A 21,586-nucleotide genomic window follows, 5' to 3' on the forward strand; every position below is an offset into this window, starting at 1 on the left:
CTAGTACCTTCCACCTGTGGATAGCAGGTCCAGTTCCGGCTTTGTGGGACTGAGGAATGGCGGCGCTACGTGTTACATGAACGCAGTCTTCCAGCAGCTATATATGCAGCCTGGACTCCCTGAGGTGACTTCTCTCTTCTTTCCTGTATGGTATGAAAGAGAATGTGTACACGGCCTGAAAATTGTCCCAGATTTACAGATCACAAAGTTGACTAAAGCTAGACGTAACTAGGGATTTTATCATAGCTTCTGAAATACATGTAGACAGCATGTTGGTGGTTATGTCTTTATAAATTTGCTGAGGGTGTATGTTGCCTATTTGGCAGATAGATTGGACTAAGTGGGATTTTTGAATGAGGTTACTCTCAAATTCTATTCCATAAAATTACTTCATGTTTTTAGTATTTTAGAAAAATTAGGGTCTCTCATTGATGCTTTGTAATAGTTGTGTTGACCCTTGAACGCAGGAGTTAGGAGCACTTACGCTCCGCTCTCCCAGTGCCGTCAGAAGTTTGCATCTAACTTTTTACTCCCCTAGAACTTAACTACTGACAGCCTACTGTTGACTGGACAATTAACTCCTATTCTGTGTGTTCTGTGTATTACATACTCTATTCTTACAATAAAGTAAGCTAGGAAAGAGAAAATACATTTATGGTACTGTTCTGTATCCAAAAAAATCCATGTGTACCTGGACCCGTGTGGTTCAAACCATGTTCGAGAGTCAGTCTGTACCAGAAGTTGGTGCTATAGCAGTTAGTAGTTTTGAGAATATTCTATGTAGATCATTTTTCTTTCATAAAGATACTGGTATCGCTAGTTCCAGTTTTTCATGATCAAACACAACCTCAGAGAAATGACTTGTCCATGATTCCACCAACTCAGAAGTAACCAAGGCTAACCCTACTCAGAGCTGTAGCCACATCCAGACGTACACAGTGTTGTGACAGCAGTGTGGGCGGTACACGCGCGTCTGCCCAGGGCCCTGTGCAGCAGTGAACTAGCTCTGGCTCATGCTCCTCGTTTCTGTCCTTTCTATGTAGTCTTTACTCTCAGTGGATGATGACACGGACAATCCAGACGACAGCGTGTTCTACCAGGTGCAGTCTCTCTTTGGGCATCTGATGGAAAGCAAGCTGCAGTATTACGTACCTGAGAACTTCTGGAAGGTATGTCACCCAGTTAACTCTAGATTTCAAGACACTGGATCCTTGGATCTGGCGGTAATTATTTCTGTCTTTATTGGTTCTAGACTGATCCCACTGCCAGAAACCTACAGAAGAATGGGCTACACCATTCTGCTTAAGATGGATGCTTGATTTCAAATGATGAGAAGATTAAAAAGAGTCATTTATAATTTTAGGGGTCTGCTGATCTTAATGATTTTGAATATTTTTCATGATTCTGATTTTGGCTTTTGGGAGTATTTGTTCAAATTATCCTGATTTCACTATTGCCCTAAATGAAGGACATTACTCTGTTTCACAGGAGGAGTACCTGGTATCTTCCTCTGTGGTTCGGATAGTTCTAAGACGGAAACTCTGTTCCATGGCCTCAGATCCCACCCTGTGTGGCCTCACAAACTTGTGACAGTAACACGGGGGCCAAGAGCAAGCCTAAGTAGCCAAACACAAGCTTATCACACTTCAGTGAAAGTGTCTACTGCCCTAATAGGGAACTTGGTTTTTAGAAGCACTCAAGTGCTCTCTCACATTTGTGTTCTACCATGTTCAGATATTGCTAACTTTTCCTTTAATGATGTATTTAATTCTTGTTGCATAGATTTTCAAGATGTGGAACAAAGAACTTTATGTGAGAGAACAGCAGGATGCATATGAATTCTTCACTAGTCTTATTGATCAGATGGACGAATATCTCAAGGTAGGAAAAAAATGTCACTTTCTCTCTGACTCCCTCAGACTCTAATACGAGAGCGGTGCGGCAGGATGGACATTACTGTGAAATCGGCCAGTCAGAATCTGGTCATCTTTAATACCACAGCTGTGAGTCAGTTCTTGTGGGGTTTGAACACCAAAAGAGACTAGACTTCTTTTCTTCATTCATCCAACCCTTGGTGAGGTGTGGAGCTCTTAACCCATACTCCGGAGTGACCACTGCGGGTGCCCCAAGGTAGCCTGGCGTCGGGCGTGCTGCCCTCACTGGGGACCCACCAGCCCGTGCTCTGCAGTCTGAACCTGCCAGAGGGCCAGATTAGAGTTGTCAGGGCAGGGGGGGTGAGCCCAAAGCTTCCTGCCCCCACCTAGCACGACGTGTGACCAGCTTCCCTAGTTACAGGGCACCTCCCAGTGAAGCAGGAGACCCAGGTTACTGCTTTCCTTTTTCAGATCATTTAGGAATATATAGCATTTTATCCATAAGAAGGAAGAAAAGATTAGGGAGAGTTGTTCCTAACCCAGTGGTCACTGAGGGCAGTGTGGGGGAAGGATTCAGAATCGCCACTGAGTACTGTTCTTGTCACCAGCAGGGACTGGCCATCTCCTCTTCCTTCACCAACAGCTTAAGCTGTTCTGAGAGTCGGGCCAGTGGCTTCCATTTGTCCCATTTGATTCCAGCTTAAGCTAGCAACACGACTCCCTGTATTTTAGCTGTTAAGTTGAAATCTGCGCTTTAACTTAGGCTTAAATAAAATTCTGTGTAAGCGACCTATAAATTCTAGGGGCATAAACTAAAATTCTGTCCCTTTATTCCAACAGAAAATGGGGAGGGACCAAATTTTTAAGAATACTTTCCAGGGCATCTATTCTGATCAGAAGATCTGTAAAGACTGTCCTCACAGGTTAGTCGAAGATACCATGGACATCAAAACTGATCATCTTCATTTTGGGATTTTTTTCCTCTTAATTGGTAGTACTTTATTGATTTTCATCCATGTTCTACTTGACTAAAGTGACAGTGTCTAAAAATTTCAACTATGATCTTTTTTACTAGTATTTTTTTTCTTAAGCTGTTGTAACAATTTATTGACATGTTTGAGTTGAGCCAATTTCTAGAATATTCAGATTCATGCTTAGTATTAAGCAAATCATGATGCAAGCAGATGCTTCTGTATTCATGTATTTAAGGTGGAGCTATAAGAGTACTGTAAGTTTCATCTATCAGTACATGGATTTCTATAGGAAGTCACAAATCCTCAAACAGAAAAGTATGTGTTGGCTCATTTTGTTAAGCAACTGCCTTCGGCACAGGTCATGATCCCAGGGTTCTGGGATCGAGCCCCGTGTCAGGCTCCTCGCTCAGCGGGGAGCCTGTTTATCCTCTCCCTCTTCCTGCTACTCTGTCTGCTTGTGCGCACACTCGCTTGCATGCTCTTTCTCTCTCTCCATCAAATAAATAAATAAAATTTAAAAAAAAAAAAAGTATATGTTCCCTGGGTTATCCTGATGCAGATACTAAACTTGGAGGAAATATTTTTGCAGTAGAAAAAGGCTTCAGTATTGAGGTGAAAACATAGAAATTGCAAGTTGGCTACAGTAGTACAGCACATGATTGTCATCCTTTTTAAATGATGCTGCTGGTATGTCGTGAATTTTGCATTGTTGAGAGACTTACAGATCTCTCTCTAAGTGGACCTATAAATGTTTATTGAATTAAGTTTCTCTGCTTTTGACTTCTGAAATTCTTTGCTGAAAATCATGATTTTTTAAGGAATTTCTCATCATCAAAAATTGGTGTTTTTATTTGGCAGTGTGGATTAATTTCACTGGTTATGAATGTAGTTCTGTGTACAGTCTCTGGTATTGTGATAATTTCAAGACCTTTACATTCCACTGTTTGATTATGTTTTTCCTGTGATTTCCTAACCAGATATGAGCGTGAGGAAGCTTTCATGGCTCTCAATCTTGGAGTTACTTCATGTCAGAGCTTGGAAATTTCTTTGGACCAGTTTGTTAGAGGAGAAGTTCTAGAGGGCAGTAATGCATATTACTGTGAAAAGTGTAAAGAAAAGGTATTACATTTGCCTTTTTTTTAGAAAACAAGATTAATTTGTTATTTGTTTGTGTTTTATCTGAGGACAATATTAAGCTTCTAGTGTTGTTCCCATTAAATTGTGTTGTTATCTGTTTTTACCTGGGCAGGAGAAGCCCATGGAAATCTCTGACCTTTATATGATTTGGCTGTTTTATTTCCTCCATGGAGATAATTGGGTTTTGCTTTTCTTTAGAGGATAACCGTGAAAAGGACCTGCATTAAGTCTTTACCTAGCGTCTTGGTAATTCATCTAATGAGATTTGGATTTGACTGGGAGAGTGGACGCTCCATTAAATATGATGAACAGATAAGGGTAACTTCTTTTCATTCCCCCCGAAATACCTTACGACCATGACCTCTCCTTTCTGCTGTTTACTTTTTACATGTTTAATTTCCATCTCTACTGTGAAAGGCTGTGGTCTCAGCATTCAGAGGAGTATAGGGCCCCTTGTCTTAAGCAGCTGCTGCCGTTGGACAAGCAGATCTGGGAACAGCCCTCCTCTCTAGAAGTCGTCCTGGCCAGAGTGCGGAGGCGGGCCTAGCTAGAATTAGGAAAACAGCCCTCTTATTTGAATCTGACTTAATGCGGTACTGCTGTCTGTGTTACTCATCAACATTAATGTGGTCTTTTTGCTTTTAAATAGTTTCCCTGGATGCTAAACATGGAGCCTTACACAGTTTCAGGAATGGCTCGCCAAGATTCATCTTCTGAAGTTGGTGAAAACGGGCGAAGTATGGACCAGGGAGGTGGAGGATCCCCACGAAAAAAAGTTGCCCTCACCGAAAACTATGAACTTGTTGGTGTCATTGTCCACAGTGGACAGGCCCACGCGGGTCACTACTATTCCTTCATTAAGGACAGGCGGTAAGAGGGTCTCACGCCACTTCCTCCTCCTGCCTTTCAGTAGTCCTACCTCCACTTCCTCTGCGTTCCTGTGTCCCTTCTCCATTCCTCCTGCCGTCCTCTGTCCCTCCTTTGCTCCCCCTGCCCTGCTCTGACCATCCTTGCCTCCGAGTGTAGTGTAGAGAAGCTTTTGCATTGCTCTTTGGTGTATTTCGTATTGGATTTTTAAAATGTACTGTAACTGTTTACCTCTTTAGTTGGAAAAATTGTTTTAGAAGCTTAAGTTTTTTCTTGAGTATTTTCTAATAGTAGTCATCCTCTGTATGTGTAGACAATACCTAGAGATAAAGGCTGGGGAGGAAGATGTTGGCTTTTAATCTCATAACGTTTGTTTCCTCTGTGGGCTCCAGAGGGTGTGGAAAAGGAAAGTGGTACAAGTTTAATGACACAGTCATAGAGGAATTCGACCTAAATGATGAGACCCTGGAGTATGAATGCTTTGGAGGAGAATACAGACCAAAAGTTTATGATCAAAGTAAGTATTTACAAATGGATGTTTCCCGTTAGTTTTATTTTTTTAACTTAAGGTTTTCTGTCAGATTGGAAGTAGTATTCTTAACATAAAATGTAATTCTTTTATTTTTACATACCATTGTTCTAGCTATATAGATCCACAAACTCCTTGATAGCCAGAGAGAAAATACTGAGGCTGCTTACAAAATGTTTTGAAACTATTTCCTTACAGCAGCCCCCAGAGGACAGGTGATAGAGTAAGTTAAGAGGAAGAAACAAGTATCAGAGAGTAACTAATGAATGCAAAATTTCAACTTTAAAAATCATTTCAGAAGAAGTAGTTGTCCACTAAAATTCTCAAATTTCCTTTTCACTTACATAGAGGCACAATTAATTACAGAAGACATCCCTAACACCTGGGTTTTCAAACCGTGTTTATGCAGTATACAGTCTTTCTCTCTCCAGCCACCGCCCCCAGAAGAAAGACTATGAGGAAAAGGACCTCAGAGAATCCAATTGGAATTTGCTACTTGGGGGTGAGGGGAAGACCTTTTATAGAGATGTGAGCATTTCTGAAACCTGATTTTGTAGTACTCTAGGGGCATTTAAAAATTTCTGTGTTTGGGTCAGAGGAGAACAGGGAAATAGGTGAAGGGACTTAAGAGGAACAGACTTCTAGGTAGAAAATAAGTAAGTCACAAGGATGGAAAGTAGGCATAGGAAGTATAGTCAATAATACTGTAATAAGGTTGTGTGGCTACAGATGGTAATGACACTTAACATGGGGAGCATTTCATAGTGTACCTGATTGTCAAATCATTGTGTTATGTACCTGAAACTAATAGTATATGTCAACTACACTTCAATTAAAATTTTTTAAAAATTTTACCTGTATTATATCTACTATATTAGATTTTGATACCATACCAAGGTAGTCTTTTGTGTAGAGTAGTTACTTTTGGCTACAGATAAGTTAATGGTTAAAGATAGTATCATTGCCAAAACTTACCTAGATTTGGCTGTCCTATACAGAATTGGTTAAGTGAGGCCAATTATAATCCCATCCTGTGTCACAGAATTTATTTTAAATGTTAATCTGCATTTTGGTTAAATTTAGACTTGCCTAGGAATGTTTACCTTCTTTACCCCATTACCATACAGCTTTCTTCCTATTCCTCTATATCACCTTTCAAGTGATTCTAAATAGTATTACTGGTAAAAAGACATTTTACTTACATTTTGCTTTTAAATTTTGTAAGTATTTGCTTTATTTGTAGGTCCTTTATTTTAAATTGTGAAGACAAGAAAACATTTTTTATTTACAAAGATTTCTTCCTGTCTTGTTATAAAGCAAACCCATATACTGACGTACGCCGAAGATACTGGAATGCCTATATGCTCTTTTACCAAAGGGTCTCTGATCAGAACTCCCCAGTGTTACCAAAGAAAAGTCGGGTCAGTGTCGTCCGGCAGGAAGCCGAGGATCTCTCTCTGTGAGTTTCTCTTCCGCATAATTCACTGCACCATTTCAGCAGGCGATCATTATAATCCTGAATATACTGTTTGGCATTTTAAAATAATTTTTTAAACAAGCTAGAGAGAAATTCTAAAAAGAAAGTAAGTAAATACCTCTTCCCCTTTTCTTATTGCCACCTGTTTATGATTCCTTAGTAAGAAGTTACTTGGTATTTAGAAACATGTATATAAATGATTTCATTCTAGCATTGCCATTTTTTTTCTACTCTCAGCACTTATTGGGTACACTTTATGTCCAAAGTGTCGCACTTGGCCAGCACTGCCAGCGTTGTTGGTTTTTTTAAGGTCCTGTTGTCTATAAATTTGCATTTTCCTATATTGGATTTGGAAAGTATGCGGTTTATTGCCAAGTCTAGTGCCTTGTTACATAAGTCTGTCTGCTCTACACCAGACTATTTTCTGATTCTATCCTTAGGTCCGCGCCATCTTCTCCAGAGATTTCACCGCAGTCCTCTCCCCGGCCCCACAGGCCTAATAATGACCGGCTCTCTATTCTAACCAAGCTGGTTAAAAAAGGCGAGAAGAAAGGACTGTTTGTGGAGAAAATGCCTGTGCGAATATACCAGGTAAGAACCATATAGAAAATTCTAAAGGAGAAAAATTCAGATAAAAGTCAAAATCTACCTCAGAGGTCCAGATGTGTTCCTGCTGGCCTCCTCGTGGACTTGGTTGGATCTCAAGTGCCTTGTCCTAACCACCTTGTGCCACGAGTGTCTTATACCAGGTCACAGAGGTGACCACAGACTCGAGGTGGCCGGCACTATCGCCAGCCTGCCGTGTGACTGGAGGGTGTCACAGATAGACACGTGGGAGGGCGTGAGCACTAAAGACACACGCGGCTGAAATATAGGGTTCATTCCTTTGGGGAAAACTATTGTGACAGTGATGACCATCAGTTATTGAATATCTACTCTGCTACATGCTGTAAACAAATTCTTAATTCTTAAAACATTCTTGTGGAGTAGCAGGTTTTACACTCATTTTTTTAAGAGGGAAAGAGTGAGCTCGGAAAAGGAGAAGTGACCTGCCAGTGTCACAGAGCCAGGATTTAAATTCAGCACTGTACAACTATCCAGTCAAGTCTTTGTACACTAAGTAATCAAAAGCTGAGCAACCAGAACCAGAGAATTTAAGAAAAGTATGCAGTTTTTTGTTTAGAGAGAAGAATTAAGCTCTCCAGTGTAAGGAAAACATTGAGTTAGTTGTACTTGGAAAAGCTCTGTTTGCCCCTCAACCCAAAATAGCAGGTTTGAATTCACTTGTCCTTTACATGGTGGTTTTCTAAAATTTCCCAGAAGAGTTTGGTTTGATAAAGAATAATTTACCTTATTTCAGCTTCTTGTGTTTGAAAGGAAGATTTTCCTCTCTCCTTTTTTAAAATTTCAAAGCTCAAGAAAAGGGTTCTTTTGAACCCTTCTAACCTAATATTTTTTTAAAAAACCCTTTTTACCTAACATATCAACAAAAATGTCTTCCACATACTGAATATTTTGCCCTGTTTCTTAAAAATAATTACTAATTTTCTTTTGTAGATGGTGAGAGATGAAAACCTCAAGTTTATGAAGAATAGAGATGTGTACAGTAGTGATTATTTCAGTTTTGTTTTGTCTTTAGCATCATTGAATGCTGTAAGTACTAGTTGGCTTCTCAGTAGAGGACTAAGAAAGGAGCCTAGTTAACTGTCAGCTCAAGCATTCAGTGACTCATCCTCCCCCTCAGATTAGAGGCCCAGAATGTTTGCACAAATATGTCACTTCTGGGGTGATGTTAAAATACAGGCAGTGCTCAGAATGTGTCCTGCAGATTGTGAATGGGCGTGGGTTTCCACATACTGGCCTTTTAAAGTGCTCTTCAGTTTTGTAAAGAATCTGAGAATAGCCGCAAGATGAGGTCAATGAATGTTGTGCTTTGTGGACATCAGTTTGTCCTATTTGTCATCAGACTTTACCAGACTCAAGATGAACTTTCAAGTACTTCTGTTTCTTGAGTACCATGATTATAATTTGCCAGTAAGGGGGAAGTTTCTTAGTCTGCTGACAGGTTACCTATAACATGTCCATGGCCTAAAGTTTCTATTTTGAGAAGGCTTCATAAGAGAAATGAAGAGGAAGTCTTTTCTTACCCTTTTAAAAAATTAGAATGGGGCACTTTCTATAGTACGCTGGCTAGATTTTTCTTAGTAATATTAATTATGTATCATTATTCAACTCATAACATTTAGTAATCAATAAAACATCAGTGAAAAATAGCCTCTCTTTTCTCCCTCTCTCTCAGACTAAATTAAAGCATCCATATTACCCTTGCATGGCAAAGGTGAGCTTACAGCTTGCTATTCAGTTCCTTTTTCAAACTTACCTACGGACAAAGAAAAAACTCAGGTGAGAAATGATATGTTTTGATAGTCTGTTGTGGCAAAAGGCACCAGTGAATTCAATTAAAATAGAATTTATGAATTCAGAGCATTGTGAGGGCACCTACCTGATAGACTCAGGTGATTAAGGCATGGTTCCTATCTTGAAGGAATTTCTAATCTCATAGGAAGGATAGATAAAGCGGAAAAGGCAAGGCATAAATGCTAGACATCTTTAGGAATTGGGCAAAATCATATCCAGATGGGTATGGGGTAGGTGTCAAAGAGAGTGACAGTCTCAGGATTTTGAAAGGTGAAAACAGAAATGGAGGGACCAGTCTGGGTGAAAGGGGAGAATCTGAGAAACGAACAAGACTTGCCTAAAGAACCGTGAATGACTAGTGTTTTGTTTATACATGTAGGAACTCACTGGAAGTGAGGTCAGATGTGGGGTTTGGAATTGAGGGTCCTGATTACCACAGAGGGGACTTGGGACTGTGTTCAGTGGGATATGGTGGAGGGTTTTTGAACAGTTTCTGTCTTCAGCACCTGGAAGGTGCCCGACACATTGTAGGTTGTGGGTGCAGAGGTGCTGTGTGAATAAGCGGGTGATGGGTGAGTGGCTGCACACTGGCTGGAGCAGGAGCCCAGAGCAGGCAGAGACTCGGGGTGAGGAAGGCAGGGACAGCTCAGCGAGCCTAGTGCAGGGAACTTCGCTAGAGGTGAGGGACTTGGGGAAAGACTTTGCAGTCAAGAGACACTTGAGAAGAAACAAATAGAATAGCAACTTCATTTTTAGGTGTAAAAAGTTGTATTAAATGACATTGATCTTTATTATTTAATTGGAAAAGAAGACATCGTATGTTCCTTTATCTTTTAACGTCTGGCATAGGACTAAAGAAATGTCATTACTTCTGTTGTGAAATTGACTCACGCCATTGTCTGTGCATTGCAGGCTATTTTCATCTTGGTTATATTCACCATTTGGGGGCACAAGAGAATGGAGGGGGTGTTATGGGAAGTCCCAGGTATTATAGCCATGACACCTATTTGTCTGCCCAGATGTTTTTATTCCATGAGGATATTAATGATTATAACAATGAAGTATAAAAATGTTGATGTAGTACCTATTCTGAAAGTGGGCATTTTACACTTGTAACTTAGTTAAGCAACACAAAATGCCACAGTCAGGCAGCTTTCCTGATTGCAGTTGTTTGACGAACAACTGAAGATAAAAGTTAAAGCCTAAGACTTGAGCCTTCTTCACACTCTTCTGTGGGGAGGTGAGGCAGGAGAAGGGAAAGAACGCAGAGCCCTGGCTTGTGGGCCCCGCAGATCCATGTTAGTCAGTGGCCATCGGGTGTTCAGCTTACCCTGTACCCCACCTCCCTGGAACAGGTTAAACCACAGTGACACTCCACAGGCTTATTCGCTGGGGCCGTGCTCCTTACGTGTCTGTCTTTGCTTTTTTAAAGGGTCGATACTGAAGAATGGATTGCCACTATTGAAGCGTTACTTTCCAAAAGTTTTGATGCTTGTCAGTGGCTAGTCGAATATTTTATTAGTTCTGAAGGGCGAGAATTAATAAAGTAAGTGTCAAGATCTTTTAATTAATTAAAAGAAATCTCTGTCTCTTCTGGTGACTTAGAGCTGCTGTTTCTTATAATTGTTTTTATTTCTATTTGAAATTACTTTTCAGATTGGAGTCAGTTTTGAACTGTTTTCTCTAGAAGTGTGAGGAAATTTTTCAGGTCACTCTAAAATCATTTTTTCGAAAACCTTCTCCTTTGGACTATAAGCATTCATTGTGTGTGAGGAGAGCATGTGTACACATAACCATGGGCTCACAGGCAAGCATGGCCTGAACTCCTGCCGTGGCCCAAGAGATTCCCGAACATGTGCCCCCTCCCTCAGGGTTTCACACTCCAATGGCAGGGAGGGGAGGTTAACGATCCTCCATTACTACACAGTAGTACCACAATATTGTCTGTATTTGGATTCTGGCAAAAATATTATTTATCAAAAACTTAACTGATACTGTAATACCTATGGTGGTAAATTTACCTACATACCTATAATAAAAAATAATTTGCTTTTTCTGGCAAAAAGTCAGGATGATCAGTGGATGTTTACACCCTACTCCCAGTCATCCTTGTCAGGTTGGCCCCTCTCGTCCTTGACGAGTTCAACGTTCATGTAGGGGCACCCATGATCTCAGTGTCCTTTGTCCCCATTAGGCTCCTCCTTCACCCTGCCCCCGCTCTACCTCCTCACCCCTCTCCCCTGCCATGCCAGCACACCCCACCTCCAGTTAAGGACCTTGCCTCAGACTTCCCGGAGAAGGTACCAGTCACAGATGAGCAGACCTCTGGGCCTGGTGCATCAGAGCCTGTTCTCATCTCTTCCTCCTGTGATTCTGGAGGAAGTGTCCTCTCTGCTCAAAAGGAGTCTCTACATAAGCAAACCCTTTATCAGCTGTCATTCCTGCATCTTTATCTTGTAGCATTTTCTATCAAGTACTTCCATCCCCTGTAGATACGCTCTGGTATCTCTCAACTTGCGCAACAGGGAAGTCAGAAATACAGGCCATTTCCACAGGGAGCTCACAGTTTGGTTCCACGGTAGAGAGCTCATCGAAACTCTTGGTCCCAGGTTCCTCTCATCTCTAGGACTGAGCTCCAGACACTCATTTGCCTACTTTAACTCTCCATTTCTTTCTCTAATCTACCTCATAACAGCAACAAAAGTGTTTTGTTTTGTTTTGTTTTTTAACAAACTGTATCGCATTACTTCTCTGCTTGAAAATTCTTCAGTGGATCCCTGTCACACTTCTAATAAAATCCCCAGTCTCTACCATAACAGACAAGGCCTTGAATATGGTCTTGTTTCACTTTCTTCACATGGGCTTATTGATACTTGAAACACACTAAGCTTTGTTTTCTTGCCTAAAGACCCTTGCACCTTTACTCCCTCTATCTGGAACATTCTCCCAGCCAGTCCTGTATATAGTAAGCCCTTCCTTACCCTTCAGATGTCAGAGATGCTGTTCCCTCCTGACGATGTCCTCTAAAGCCAGTCTGCGCAGCTGGCCTGCTGTGCTGTTTGACTGTCCCCTCACTAAACGCTGGCTTCTTGAGGGCAGAAGCTAAGTCTGCTTGGTTTTCCTTTTGTACACAAAGAGCCTGGCACCATAGTAAGCACTCCAACGTTTGTGTATGAGTGTGTATCGTATCATGTGTTCTCTTTATCATTCATAAAGAGAGCAAGCAATATGTCTGTGAAGTGTTCTGTGTGCCTGTCCCTTAAGAGTTTGCATCAGAAGGCAACCTTTCCCCCATATTTCCAGTGTAATTCCAGTCTCTTTCCAATAGTAGGAAGTAGGGCAAATACTTAGTTTATTCCCTTATAACAACTAGACTTGCCTTTAAGTATCTCCAGAGGAACTTGGTGACTCCTTTGGGACTATGTTTGGTTTCTTAGCGTTCCTCATGGTTAAGAATCCCAATGAATTACCAATTTGAATCCTTCCTGAGAGAGTTTATTATATTTTTATCTCTTTATCACCTTCAGTTTGTCATCATCATCTTGATTTTATATTTTATAATTTTATATTTAATGACTTCTTTACAATTTTTAAGATAGCTTAGGTTATCATCATTACTACTGAAGTAACAATGTGAAGGGAGTGCTCTTGGATTAGAGCCTCTCAGTGTAGTCCTTTTTTAGGCAATGCTTAAATGTAACCATAATTGTAAAAATTTGAATTAGTACTAAGTATTGCTTGAAAAACTATCTGAAGAAATTAAAACTACTGAGCAAAAAATATTTTACGTCTTTTAAAAAGTTTTTATTGTGGAAGAGGTTTAAACATACAGCCAAGTAGCCAGAATGAGAACCCGGTTCTCTACCTCTTCCCAGGTCAGGTTACTAGCACTTTGCCCATCTTGTTGCCCCTCCCAGTACCCACCACTCACTCACAGGCCTGCTTTTTTTTTTTCCTCTCAAATATTTTACTTTTCTTATAATGCTTTTGCACCGTTTTTTAAAAAAGATTTTATTTATTTGACAGAGGTCCCAAGTAGGCAGAGAGGCAGGCAGAGAGAGGAGGAAGCAGGCTCCCCGCTGAGCAGAGAGCCCGATGTGGGGCTCGATCCCAGGACCCTGGGATCATGACCTGAGCCGAAGGCAGAGGCTTTAACCCACTGAGCCATCCAGGCACCCCTACTTTTTTTTTAAAAAAAAAGATTTATTTATTTGAGAGAGAGCACGTGTGTGCATGAGAGTCAGGGGTTGGGGGGCAACAGAGGGAGGGGGGAGCGAGAATCCCAAGCAGATTCCCCCCACTGAGTGCAGAGCTTACCAGGGGGCTCAGTCCCACCACCCGGAGTCCATGACCTAAGCCAAAATCAAGATTGGATGCTCAATCAACTGAGCCACCTGGGTGCCCCTTTTCCCCTCAAGTATTGTAAAGTAAGTCTCAGACATCATATAATTCCACTATAAATCTTCTTGCATATATCTCTAAAGGTAGTTTTTTTGTAACTAAGCACTCTACCATGATCACACTAAACAAAAATATTTCTTTCATATTATCCTAAACCCAGTCAATATTCAGATTTCTGCAGGTATCTGAAAAAAGTTCACTTTAGCACTGCATATGTACACATCAGGACCCAAAGAAGCTCCACGTGTAGTATTGTTTGTATATGTCTCTCAAGACTTTTGTAATCTGTAATTGTTCCTTTCCTCCACCACCTCCCTTTTTGTCCGCCATTTTTTTGAGGAGCTGACTTGTCATTTGCCATGTAGAACTCCCCACAATCTGGAATTGTCTGTATTCCCATAGTGCCGCCGAGTGTCTGTGATAGGAAAATGTAGAGCAGCCCCTGGAGATAGTCTCTGAAAGAGTTGTACCTGAATCAAGCCTCTAGAGCAAATATTACAGGCACACTTGTTATCTCTCTCTTTCTTGTAATTGTCCCTAGAGTCTTAGGAGATTTTGAACACAGCCTTGTCAGTCTGGTGCAAATTGGGTCACTAATCGGTAGCATTAGTGGTTACGGGGACTGAGCAGCAAGCAGAGTGATCTCAGCTCCACTCTCTGCGTACCCCGCAGAGGGCAGGAAGGAAATGCCAGTGCTGCCCTCAAAGGGGGACCAGCACAGCTTGCTGCTGGCACCTGGAGGACATGGTCATCAGAACTCGGCTGTATTTAAATCTTTCATGCAGAATAATGAGAACTTTTATCAAGAAATGGGTGAAAAGTGAGGTGGGTTTTCACTTCACTGATTAACAGTGTGGGTTATCAGGTCCGAATGAGCCTAGGAAGCAAACAAGAAAGGCTGACTCTGGAGAAGGCTCTGGGGGCACTCCCACGCCACACACCCCACGCCCCAGAGCAGCGCTTCTGCCTGACCACACCCCTCTCCAGCCAGACCAGGTCCCTCTGCATAGGAGGCACCTCCCCCACCACTCTGCTCCCCTCCCCTCCCGCACGGCTCCTCTCCCAGTGACTCCTCTCCCTGCTGGGCGGGTAGTTTGTGTGCAGTGCTGGAGATCATGGAAGCACCTGATCAGCCTTGACTGCTGTGGTCATCACCGTCATAGATGAAGAAAGGAAGAAAGTGGGACCTCTTGGGCTGCAAATGCTTGGTTAAGGTTTAGGCCTGGAGAGGGAGAGCAAAGGGAAAGGGTAGAAATACTAGTGCATGGGTAGAGTAGGAAGGGCTCACATGACTGCAAGCTTTAGTATCTTACTCTGAGAAATTGAAAGGGAAGGTAGGGATCCCCTGGGAGAGACACAGAGTGAACAGAATTTGTTACATTTTAGGTTCTTTGCTTTCATCTCTTTATATCCATTTATCTGGTCACCCCCATTAGATTTATACAGATGCTCATTTTATGAAAAGGGGGGAAATCTGCTTTTCAGGGTCCCAGGGTCTGGATTTTCCTGTTTGGCCTTCTCCCTCCATCATAGTAGCCTGTGAGTGTGTCCCAGACTCTCAGGAAGCTTGACTCAAAGTCTTGGAGGGATTTTGTGTCTTGAATAGTAGGTAGGCCTGGTCATGGGAAGCTGGTTTATGGAAATCCATTTTGCTTTCTCAGTGTGCATCTTTTCTGTCTCTGTATTTTAGGATTTTCTTGCTGGAGTGCAGTGTGAGAGAAGTGCGAGTTGCTGTGGCCACCATTCTGGAGAAAACCCTAGACAGTGCCTTGTTGTATCAGGATAAGGTCGGTCTCATTTCTTGGATGTTATTTATATATTCTTTTCCTACCAAGTGTTCTGAATTGCATATTATATAGTAAGAGAGAGCACGTAGGATAATTTTGCCACCCAGAATGTACCTCCCGTGGACTGCCTTTCTGATAAATGCCAGGGTAGAAGGCATGTTGTCCTTGCCGCCTCCTATCCCAGGAGTCAGGATAGGCTAGGAAGTTAGGTCTGCTCTGGTCTGCTTCAGGATTTTCTAGAGCACTCCTTTTTCAGAGTCTTCTATGAAGAGTCTGTGTTAGATTTCACTGAACTGAGATTAATGTGAGTCTGGAGACTCTGGGCTAGCCCAGTAGGCATTTTGAACCTTACTTGGCTTTGTCTCTTTGCTACTAAGCTATTTGCATGATACAAGTCCATCAATCGGCCCCCCCAACCAAATAGTGCTGTCCATCCAGGAGCAGCCGCCAAGATAGTTTCTTCATCAATCTCTATTACTCCCTAGGCTTTGTTCCTGTTCTTCTGAATTTCTTCTTCCTAATTCTATTTTCTGCAGTTTATTTTCTGATTCACAGTTCCATACATGTGAAAACAAACCATGGTATTTATTACTATCCTCAGTCCCCTGAAATTTAAGTCTTAGGGAAATAAATGACATATACTGTAAGTCTGATTATTCAATCTGTTATTAAGTCCTAACAATATAGCACTTCTTCCCAAGTTTGCTGTTTCAAACAGCTGACACTACATGGAAAACTTTGAAAAATGTTATTTGCAGATCTGATTGGCTCCTTGTAGACCTTGGCTGGAGGCAGTGTGTCTCAGTGAACTAAACACAAATTCTAGGAATTGCTTCAGATCCAGGTGTTACTCTGCTGTTCAACCTTGAGCAAGCCCATAAAAAAGGATGTAACCCAGTTACAGTAGCGGGCACCCATCAGCATTGCCCAACCCAGCAGTCACTGTTAGACCAGACAGCCACAGGAGCTTTGCTCAGCCCAGAGTGAACAAGGAGATCAAATACGCCCTTTAGAGAGGGCCTAGAAGAAGACGGTATCTCAATTCCAGGAATTGTAAAGATGCTGACGTTTGGTCTAAGGCACTGGTTTTCAATCAGCTGAAACAGCAGAACCATTTTTCAAACTTCAGCTTACCTGGATGCAGAATATATAAAATTGGTCATGGGGAGCCACTTAGGACAGTTCGGATACCATTGCTCTGAAAAATCCCCATGGAGCTTTTCTAAAATATTTATCATAAGGGCCTCTAACTGTCCTCCTTCCTCCCATGTGCCAGCCCAAACAGAGGATAAAAGCAGAATTAGTGCAGTCTCCCCAGAGATGGGGTCAGGCTATGGCATAGTAGTCCGCCAACCTCTAGAGGCCAGAGCACAGGTGCTAGAAAGGGAAAGGAGTGGTGGAGGACAGCAGCATGCGAGCCATTGCCTCAGTGAATTCTGTCTGCTCTCCAGCAGATGTATTTTATGTCTGTTTTCCCCGTATCATGGAAATGGTGCCTCTGGCCACCCACTTTATATTGTGAAGTACTTTGAAATTGAGGTGCTATGTAAACGTGGGTTTTCCTGTATTTATAATGAGTGTGGCAGAACGGATGGGACTGCTTCAGAAGTCTGTGAACACCATCTTCAGGGGAGATGAACTAACCAGAGTAGTAAGCTGGTCTTACTTCTCCCGTCACAGATGAATTTCTAGGGACTTGTCCAAAACCAGTTGGGGTGGGAGGGAAAGAAGAGGCACTGTGATAACCAAAATGGTTTCTAAACAAATAAAATGTTTTTCAAAGCTTTCCATGAGGCGTCAGCGGGCTTTCAAGTAAGTTCACGGTTGAGTTGATATTACCGTTGTCATTCTGTCAGGCTGTTGCTCTCCATTTGCTCCATTGGCTTGATTTCTGGCCCCTATGCCTGTGTCTGTGTTCTTTATTCTTTGCATCTGTGATTATGTGAAGAAGTAGCGTAGCGGAGGGAGGGATTCAGAAGTGTTTCCTCTAAACCCCCTCATTTCTTTTAAGACACAGAAATTGGGTCTGCAGAAAGTGTGACCATTAGCCATAGAGTCAGCCCTTGAGTCTGAAATCTAGAAAACAAGACTAGGCTATCCTCATAACTGTTTCTACAGTACCAATCTTACCCTGGAAGATAAAAGCAATGATTCTGTTTTTGCTCTCCAAAGCATAAATCCATCTGAATCTGAGACTGGATTGTATCAATCAGACTTGACTTTTGTTCTTACGGTGATTTACTTACGATTAACTCTGTTACAAATGCCTGCCTTACATTCTTTTTCTTTACGTGATTTCATCTTTCTTCTAACCAGTTAAAAAGCCTTCATCAGTTACTGGAGGTACTACTTGCTCTGTTGGATAAAGATGTCCCAGAAAACTGTAAAAACTGTGCTCAGTACTTTTTCCTATTCAACACTTTTGTACAAAAGGTAAGTGATTTTTCTCTAGTAGCTTTTCCTAATATAGCAGATTTCTAGTCTAAAGGAATTTTTTATACATGGAAAAAATTTGTACTGGTCAGTACTGGATTTAAAGATGTGGTCGGTCGTATGAGGGTTTCTTCTTAAAAATCTTAATTTGTGGGTCATGTGCCTTGCCAGAGTTCTGGAACGGTAGCTGTAGTTACCGCAGGCAGCGGGAGGCATCTGTGGCAGCTGAGGCCCAAGCTGCACAGAGCTGGGGCCTCAGTGCGTGTGTGGCACCTGCTGTGAAGCAGTGTGAGGCTGTTGAAACTCCAGAATTTTAACTCATACTTTCTGTATGTAAATTACAGCATTTAAAAACTTATTGACCCCTTAAAACTTCTCATTTAACTGTGTTTTTAATACAAATTTTTGTCTGGATAGATCTGTAACTTGTCCTTGTCGATATCTTGTGACAGCAAGGTATCCGGGCTGGGGATCTTCTTCTGAGGCATTCCGCTCTGCGACACATGACCAGCTTCCTCCTTGGGGCCAACCGGCAGAACAATCAGGTAGTGCCACTGCTCCATGGCCCCGTTCGACAGCCACGGTTTTGGTGCCTCGTTGTTTCTCTTTATGCCAGTGAACATACGTCATCCCCTAAGAGTCCAGGTGCCAGTGCTACGTGGCTTTTAAAGTTCTTCAGACTTCGGTTGTTTTTACAGCCTCCTAGTCGAAGTTAGTCTGATGATACCACAGAAATGACTAATGAGACTATCAGTCAAAAAGTGTCCAGGGAGGAAAGATGGACTCTGAGCAAGGGGGTTGCATAGGCCTTTGGGAAGGAGAGGCACAAGGGTCTCTACCTGCCCTTGGGGAGTGCAGGCTGCGCTGTTCTAGCGGAGGTGGCTGGTGTGGGGGAGCCCGTAACAGGGCAGGATGGGCTGCAAGGCAGAGCGGTGTGGCCTCCTGGGGCCTGTCGCCACACAGCACCACAGCCAGAGCACAAGAGGGAGGTTGTCTGTGGCCGTGGGGCTAGCTGCATCCCAGGATTGCTCTCCGGCATGGAGTTCCTGTGCTGGCGTGCTTCTCCTGTCACTTTGTGTCTTCTGTTTGTGAACAGAAGTGTGAACAGGGTGATTGAACTGTGAAAAGGGTGACAATGCACTGATGGCACACGCGGCCTATGGGGCTCCATAGGCCTAAGGGGCTCCTTAGGCACCAGGCACACTGGTTACTTTACACACGTGCCTGCTATAGTTCAGTAAGATAAGCATTTGCCTTTCCAATCCCAAGCAAGCACTGGAGCTCAGAGAAGGGAAGTAACTTGTGTCAGGTCACAGAGCTGAAGTGTCGTGGAGCAGGGACTCAGACCCAGCTCTGCTTTCCCCTCTCTGTAACGCATGGCAGCCTTGCTGCCCGGGGCTCCCATCAGCCTCCCGTCGTGCTGCCTGTTGCCCTTTCCAGCGTTACCAAGTGCTGCCGCCACGGCATGCTCTCTGCACTGGTAGGACATTGCAGTTCACAGTGTCTTTGTTCACTGCACACACTTTCTGCTCTGGGACGCTGATGACACTGGCAGTTGATTGACACTGATCATAATTTAAATAAGATTTAATGGCATTAATAGTGTTACATACTCCATATTGTTTTACCTTTATGAAGTACACGTAATGTGGAAAAGATTCTCCCTTTTCATGTTTCATTGGGTCCTCAAAGCCAGGAAGTAGGCAGATAGGTCATCTCTGCCAGTGCCTGGAGAGATCAGGTGCTGTTACCCACATCCACCTGGCATGGTAACTAGCACAGGGGGGCCCAGGCACCAGCTCCCCAGCCTCCCGGGGTTTCCCTGTCATACTGTGGTACAGCAAAGTTACCCAGCACGTCAGAAGCATTCAGTACCTAGATTGAATACAGAAATGGAAATATTTTAGAACACAAGTTAATGTGTCTGCAGGAAAAAAACACTCCATAGCTAGCCTAAAATCCATGAGTTTCTTCTATTTTGATCTCTTTTACTATCAGACATTGAGAAAGAATCAAAATAGCATGAGCCAGCCCAACCTTTCCCTTCCTTTTCATATTATTTCTGACCAAAACATTAATGTCCAGTCTGTTTTCTCTGTTGGCAGATTCGTCGGTGGAGTTCAGCACAAGCACGAGAATTTGGGAATCTTCATAATACGGTGGCATTACTGGTTTTGCATTCAGATGTCTCTTCCCAAAGGAACGTTGGTGAGCTTTCACATGTCATTATCCAGCAGAAAAATGAAGACAGTGAATTTGTCGATAATGCATGGAGACTAATAATGTTAGCAGTTAAATGAATATTACTTCCCATTTGGCTAGTTGATATTTGAGGAATACTCAAAATTTTTTGTTTTAATGCATTAATAATTAATTTGCATTAATTAAAAATGCAGAATTTAATACATTTAAATTTCACTCTATTTTGTTAGTTCATTGCAAGAGAATGTCAAAAAACATAAAATATTTTAAAAAGTTTAAAAATATTTAAAGAAACACTCTGGGATTAGAGGCTGATCTAGAGTTCATTCATCACCATACCTGGCATGGCTAATCTAGTGGGGAAAATAGCCAACTGTGGGTTGGAGTGTCCTGGCAATGTGAACTTGACGAAGCCACCTGACCTTCCTGAATCTCAGTATGAAGTGGAAATACTAAAAACATAATTCCCCAGGTGTAATGAGGATTAGTCAGATAAAATATTAAAGAACTTTGTAAAGCTAAAGAGGATTCAGATGTAGCTTATGTCATTGAATCATGTTTGAAAGCAAGATGTAGTTGGTGCCTTTCCATTTTTGTCCCCCAGAGCCAGCAGCTCAGTCCTTATTTCGTGCAGCCGAAACATGTTACCTCTCTGCTTACCCAGTGTCCTAATCTACATGCGTAGCACGTTTTTTACTGTTCTGAGGCCTTGTCAGAACAGCAACAGCAGTAACAATAACAATACAACAGGCAGCTGGGAAGTATCCAGAGTTTTCTGTGTGCTGTGCCTTTCCATGGAGCTCTGGGCTCTGTGTGTAATCCCCTCCACCAGCCTGTGAGCCATGGTCCCCCTCCACACACAGGGAAGCCAGAGCGCGGCCAGGCTCATGGCTCGCACAGGCCGCAGTGTGTGAGGCAGGCCTCTGACCACTGGCAGCTGTGGCAGTTGTGCATGGGGCATGACCGGGAAGATGTCCGAGAAATCCCAGAGCACTGGTTTGCTCTCGAAATGCGTCCTCACTCTCTAAGGGCTGGGGAGCCTTCGGGCTGTGAGGCAGTATGCGTCCTTCACTCTGACTCCTGAGCCTGAAAAAGACAAGGCTGCCTACCTGACTCGTGAGGGCAGCCAGGTTTGTGAAAGGAAGAGTTCAAGTCCTTGTTTGCTAGCACATGGGGCAGCTCACCCCCTCCCTGTGGGTCAGTTCTGCTTAGCGTGGGTGGTAGTGGCCGGTCTGTGAGGGCAGTTGTTAGAGCAATGGGTATGTTGTCCAGCATCTCTTCACAGGCATTTGGGCATTTTCTTTCATACATTATATATACTTTATCTTCTTTGAAAGATTGTCTTGGGAGGTGTAAATTTTCACGCTGACAACTCTGACATACACTGTGAGAAGTGGGTACACGTTTCCTCCTGTCCGCGGGCCCACTTCCCCTCCCCCAGGCCTTGAGGGAACAGGCTCTAAGTACCAAGCCGCCCTGTGTGTGCA

At 42.7% G+C, this 21,586-nt stretch overlaps 1 protein-coding gene across 3 annotated transcripts in view; it reads left to right on the forward strand.

Annotated features, from left to right (window-relative positions):
* The window catches only part of USP24 (ubiquitin specific peptidase 24), a 136,442-nt gene that overhangs the window by 99,898 nt on the left and 14,958 nt on the right, over window positions 1-21,586 (forward strand). For all 3 annotated transcript variants that reach the window (XM_032303304.1, XM_032303306.1, XM_032303305.1), the window contains 17 exons: window positions 5-124; window positions 1,044-1,169; window positions 1,783-1,881; window positions 2,715-2,797; window positions 3,826-3,967; window positions 4,184-4,303; window positions 4,635-4,855; window positions 5,245-5,369; window positions 6,699-6,840; window positions 7,299-7,449; window positions 8,416-8,511; window positions 9,158-9,261; window positions 10,709-10,822; window positions 15,368-15,464; window positions 17,781-17,897; window positions 18,350-18,442; window positions 20,003-20,105. In XM_032303304.1, coding sequence (XP_032159195.1) covers window positions 5-124; window positions 1,044-1,169; window positions 1,783-1,881; window positions 2,715-2,797; window positions 3,826-3,967; window positions 4,184-4,303; window positions 4,635-4,855; window positions 5,245-5,369; window positions 6,699-6,840; window positions 7,299-7,449; window positions 8,416-8,511; window positions 9,158-9,261; window positions 10,709-10,822; window positions 15,368-15,464; window positions 17,781-17,897; window positions 18,350-18,442; window positions 20,003-20,105 — 2,053 coding nt within the window. The remainder of the gene's footprint in view (window positions 1-4; window positions 125-1,043; window positions 1,170-1,782; window positions 1,882-2,714; window positions 2,798-3,825; window positions 3,968-4,183; window positions 4,304-4,634; window positions 4,856-5,244; window positions 5,370-6,698; window positions 6,841-7,298; window positions 7,450-8,415; window positions 8,512-9,157; window positions 9,262-10,708; window positions 10,823-15,367; window positions 15,465-17,780; window positions 17,898-18,349; window positions 18,443-20,002; window positions 20,106-21,586) is intronic.

Source organism: Mustela erminea, chromosome 10 (assembly GCF_009829155.1).
Source record: "Mustela erminea isolate mMusErm1 chromosome 10, mMusErm1.Pri, whole genome shotgun sequence".
In the NCBI taxonomy this organism is placed as follows: domain Eukaryota; kingdom Metazoa; phylum Chordata; class Mammalia; order Carnivora; family Mustelidae; genus Mustela; species Mustela erminea.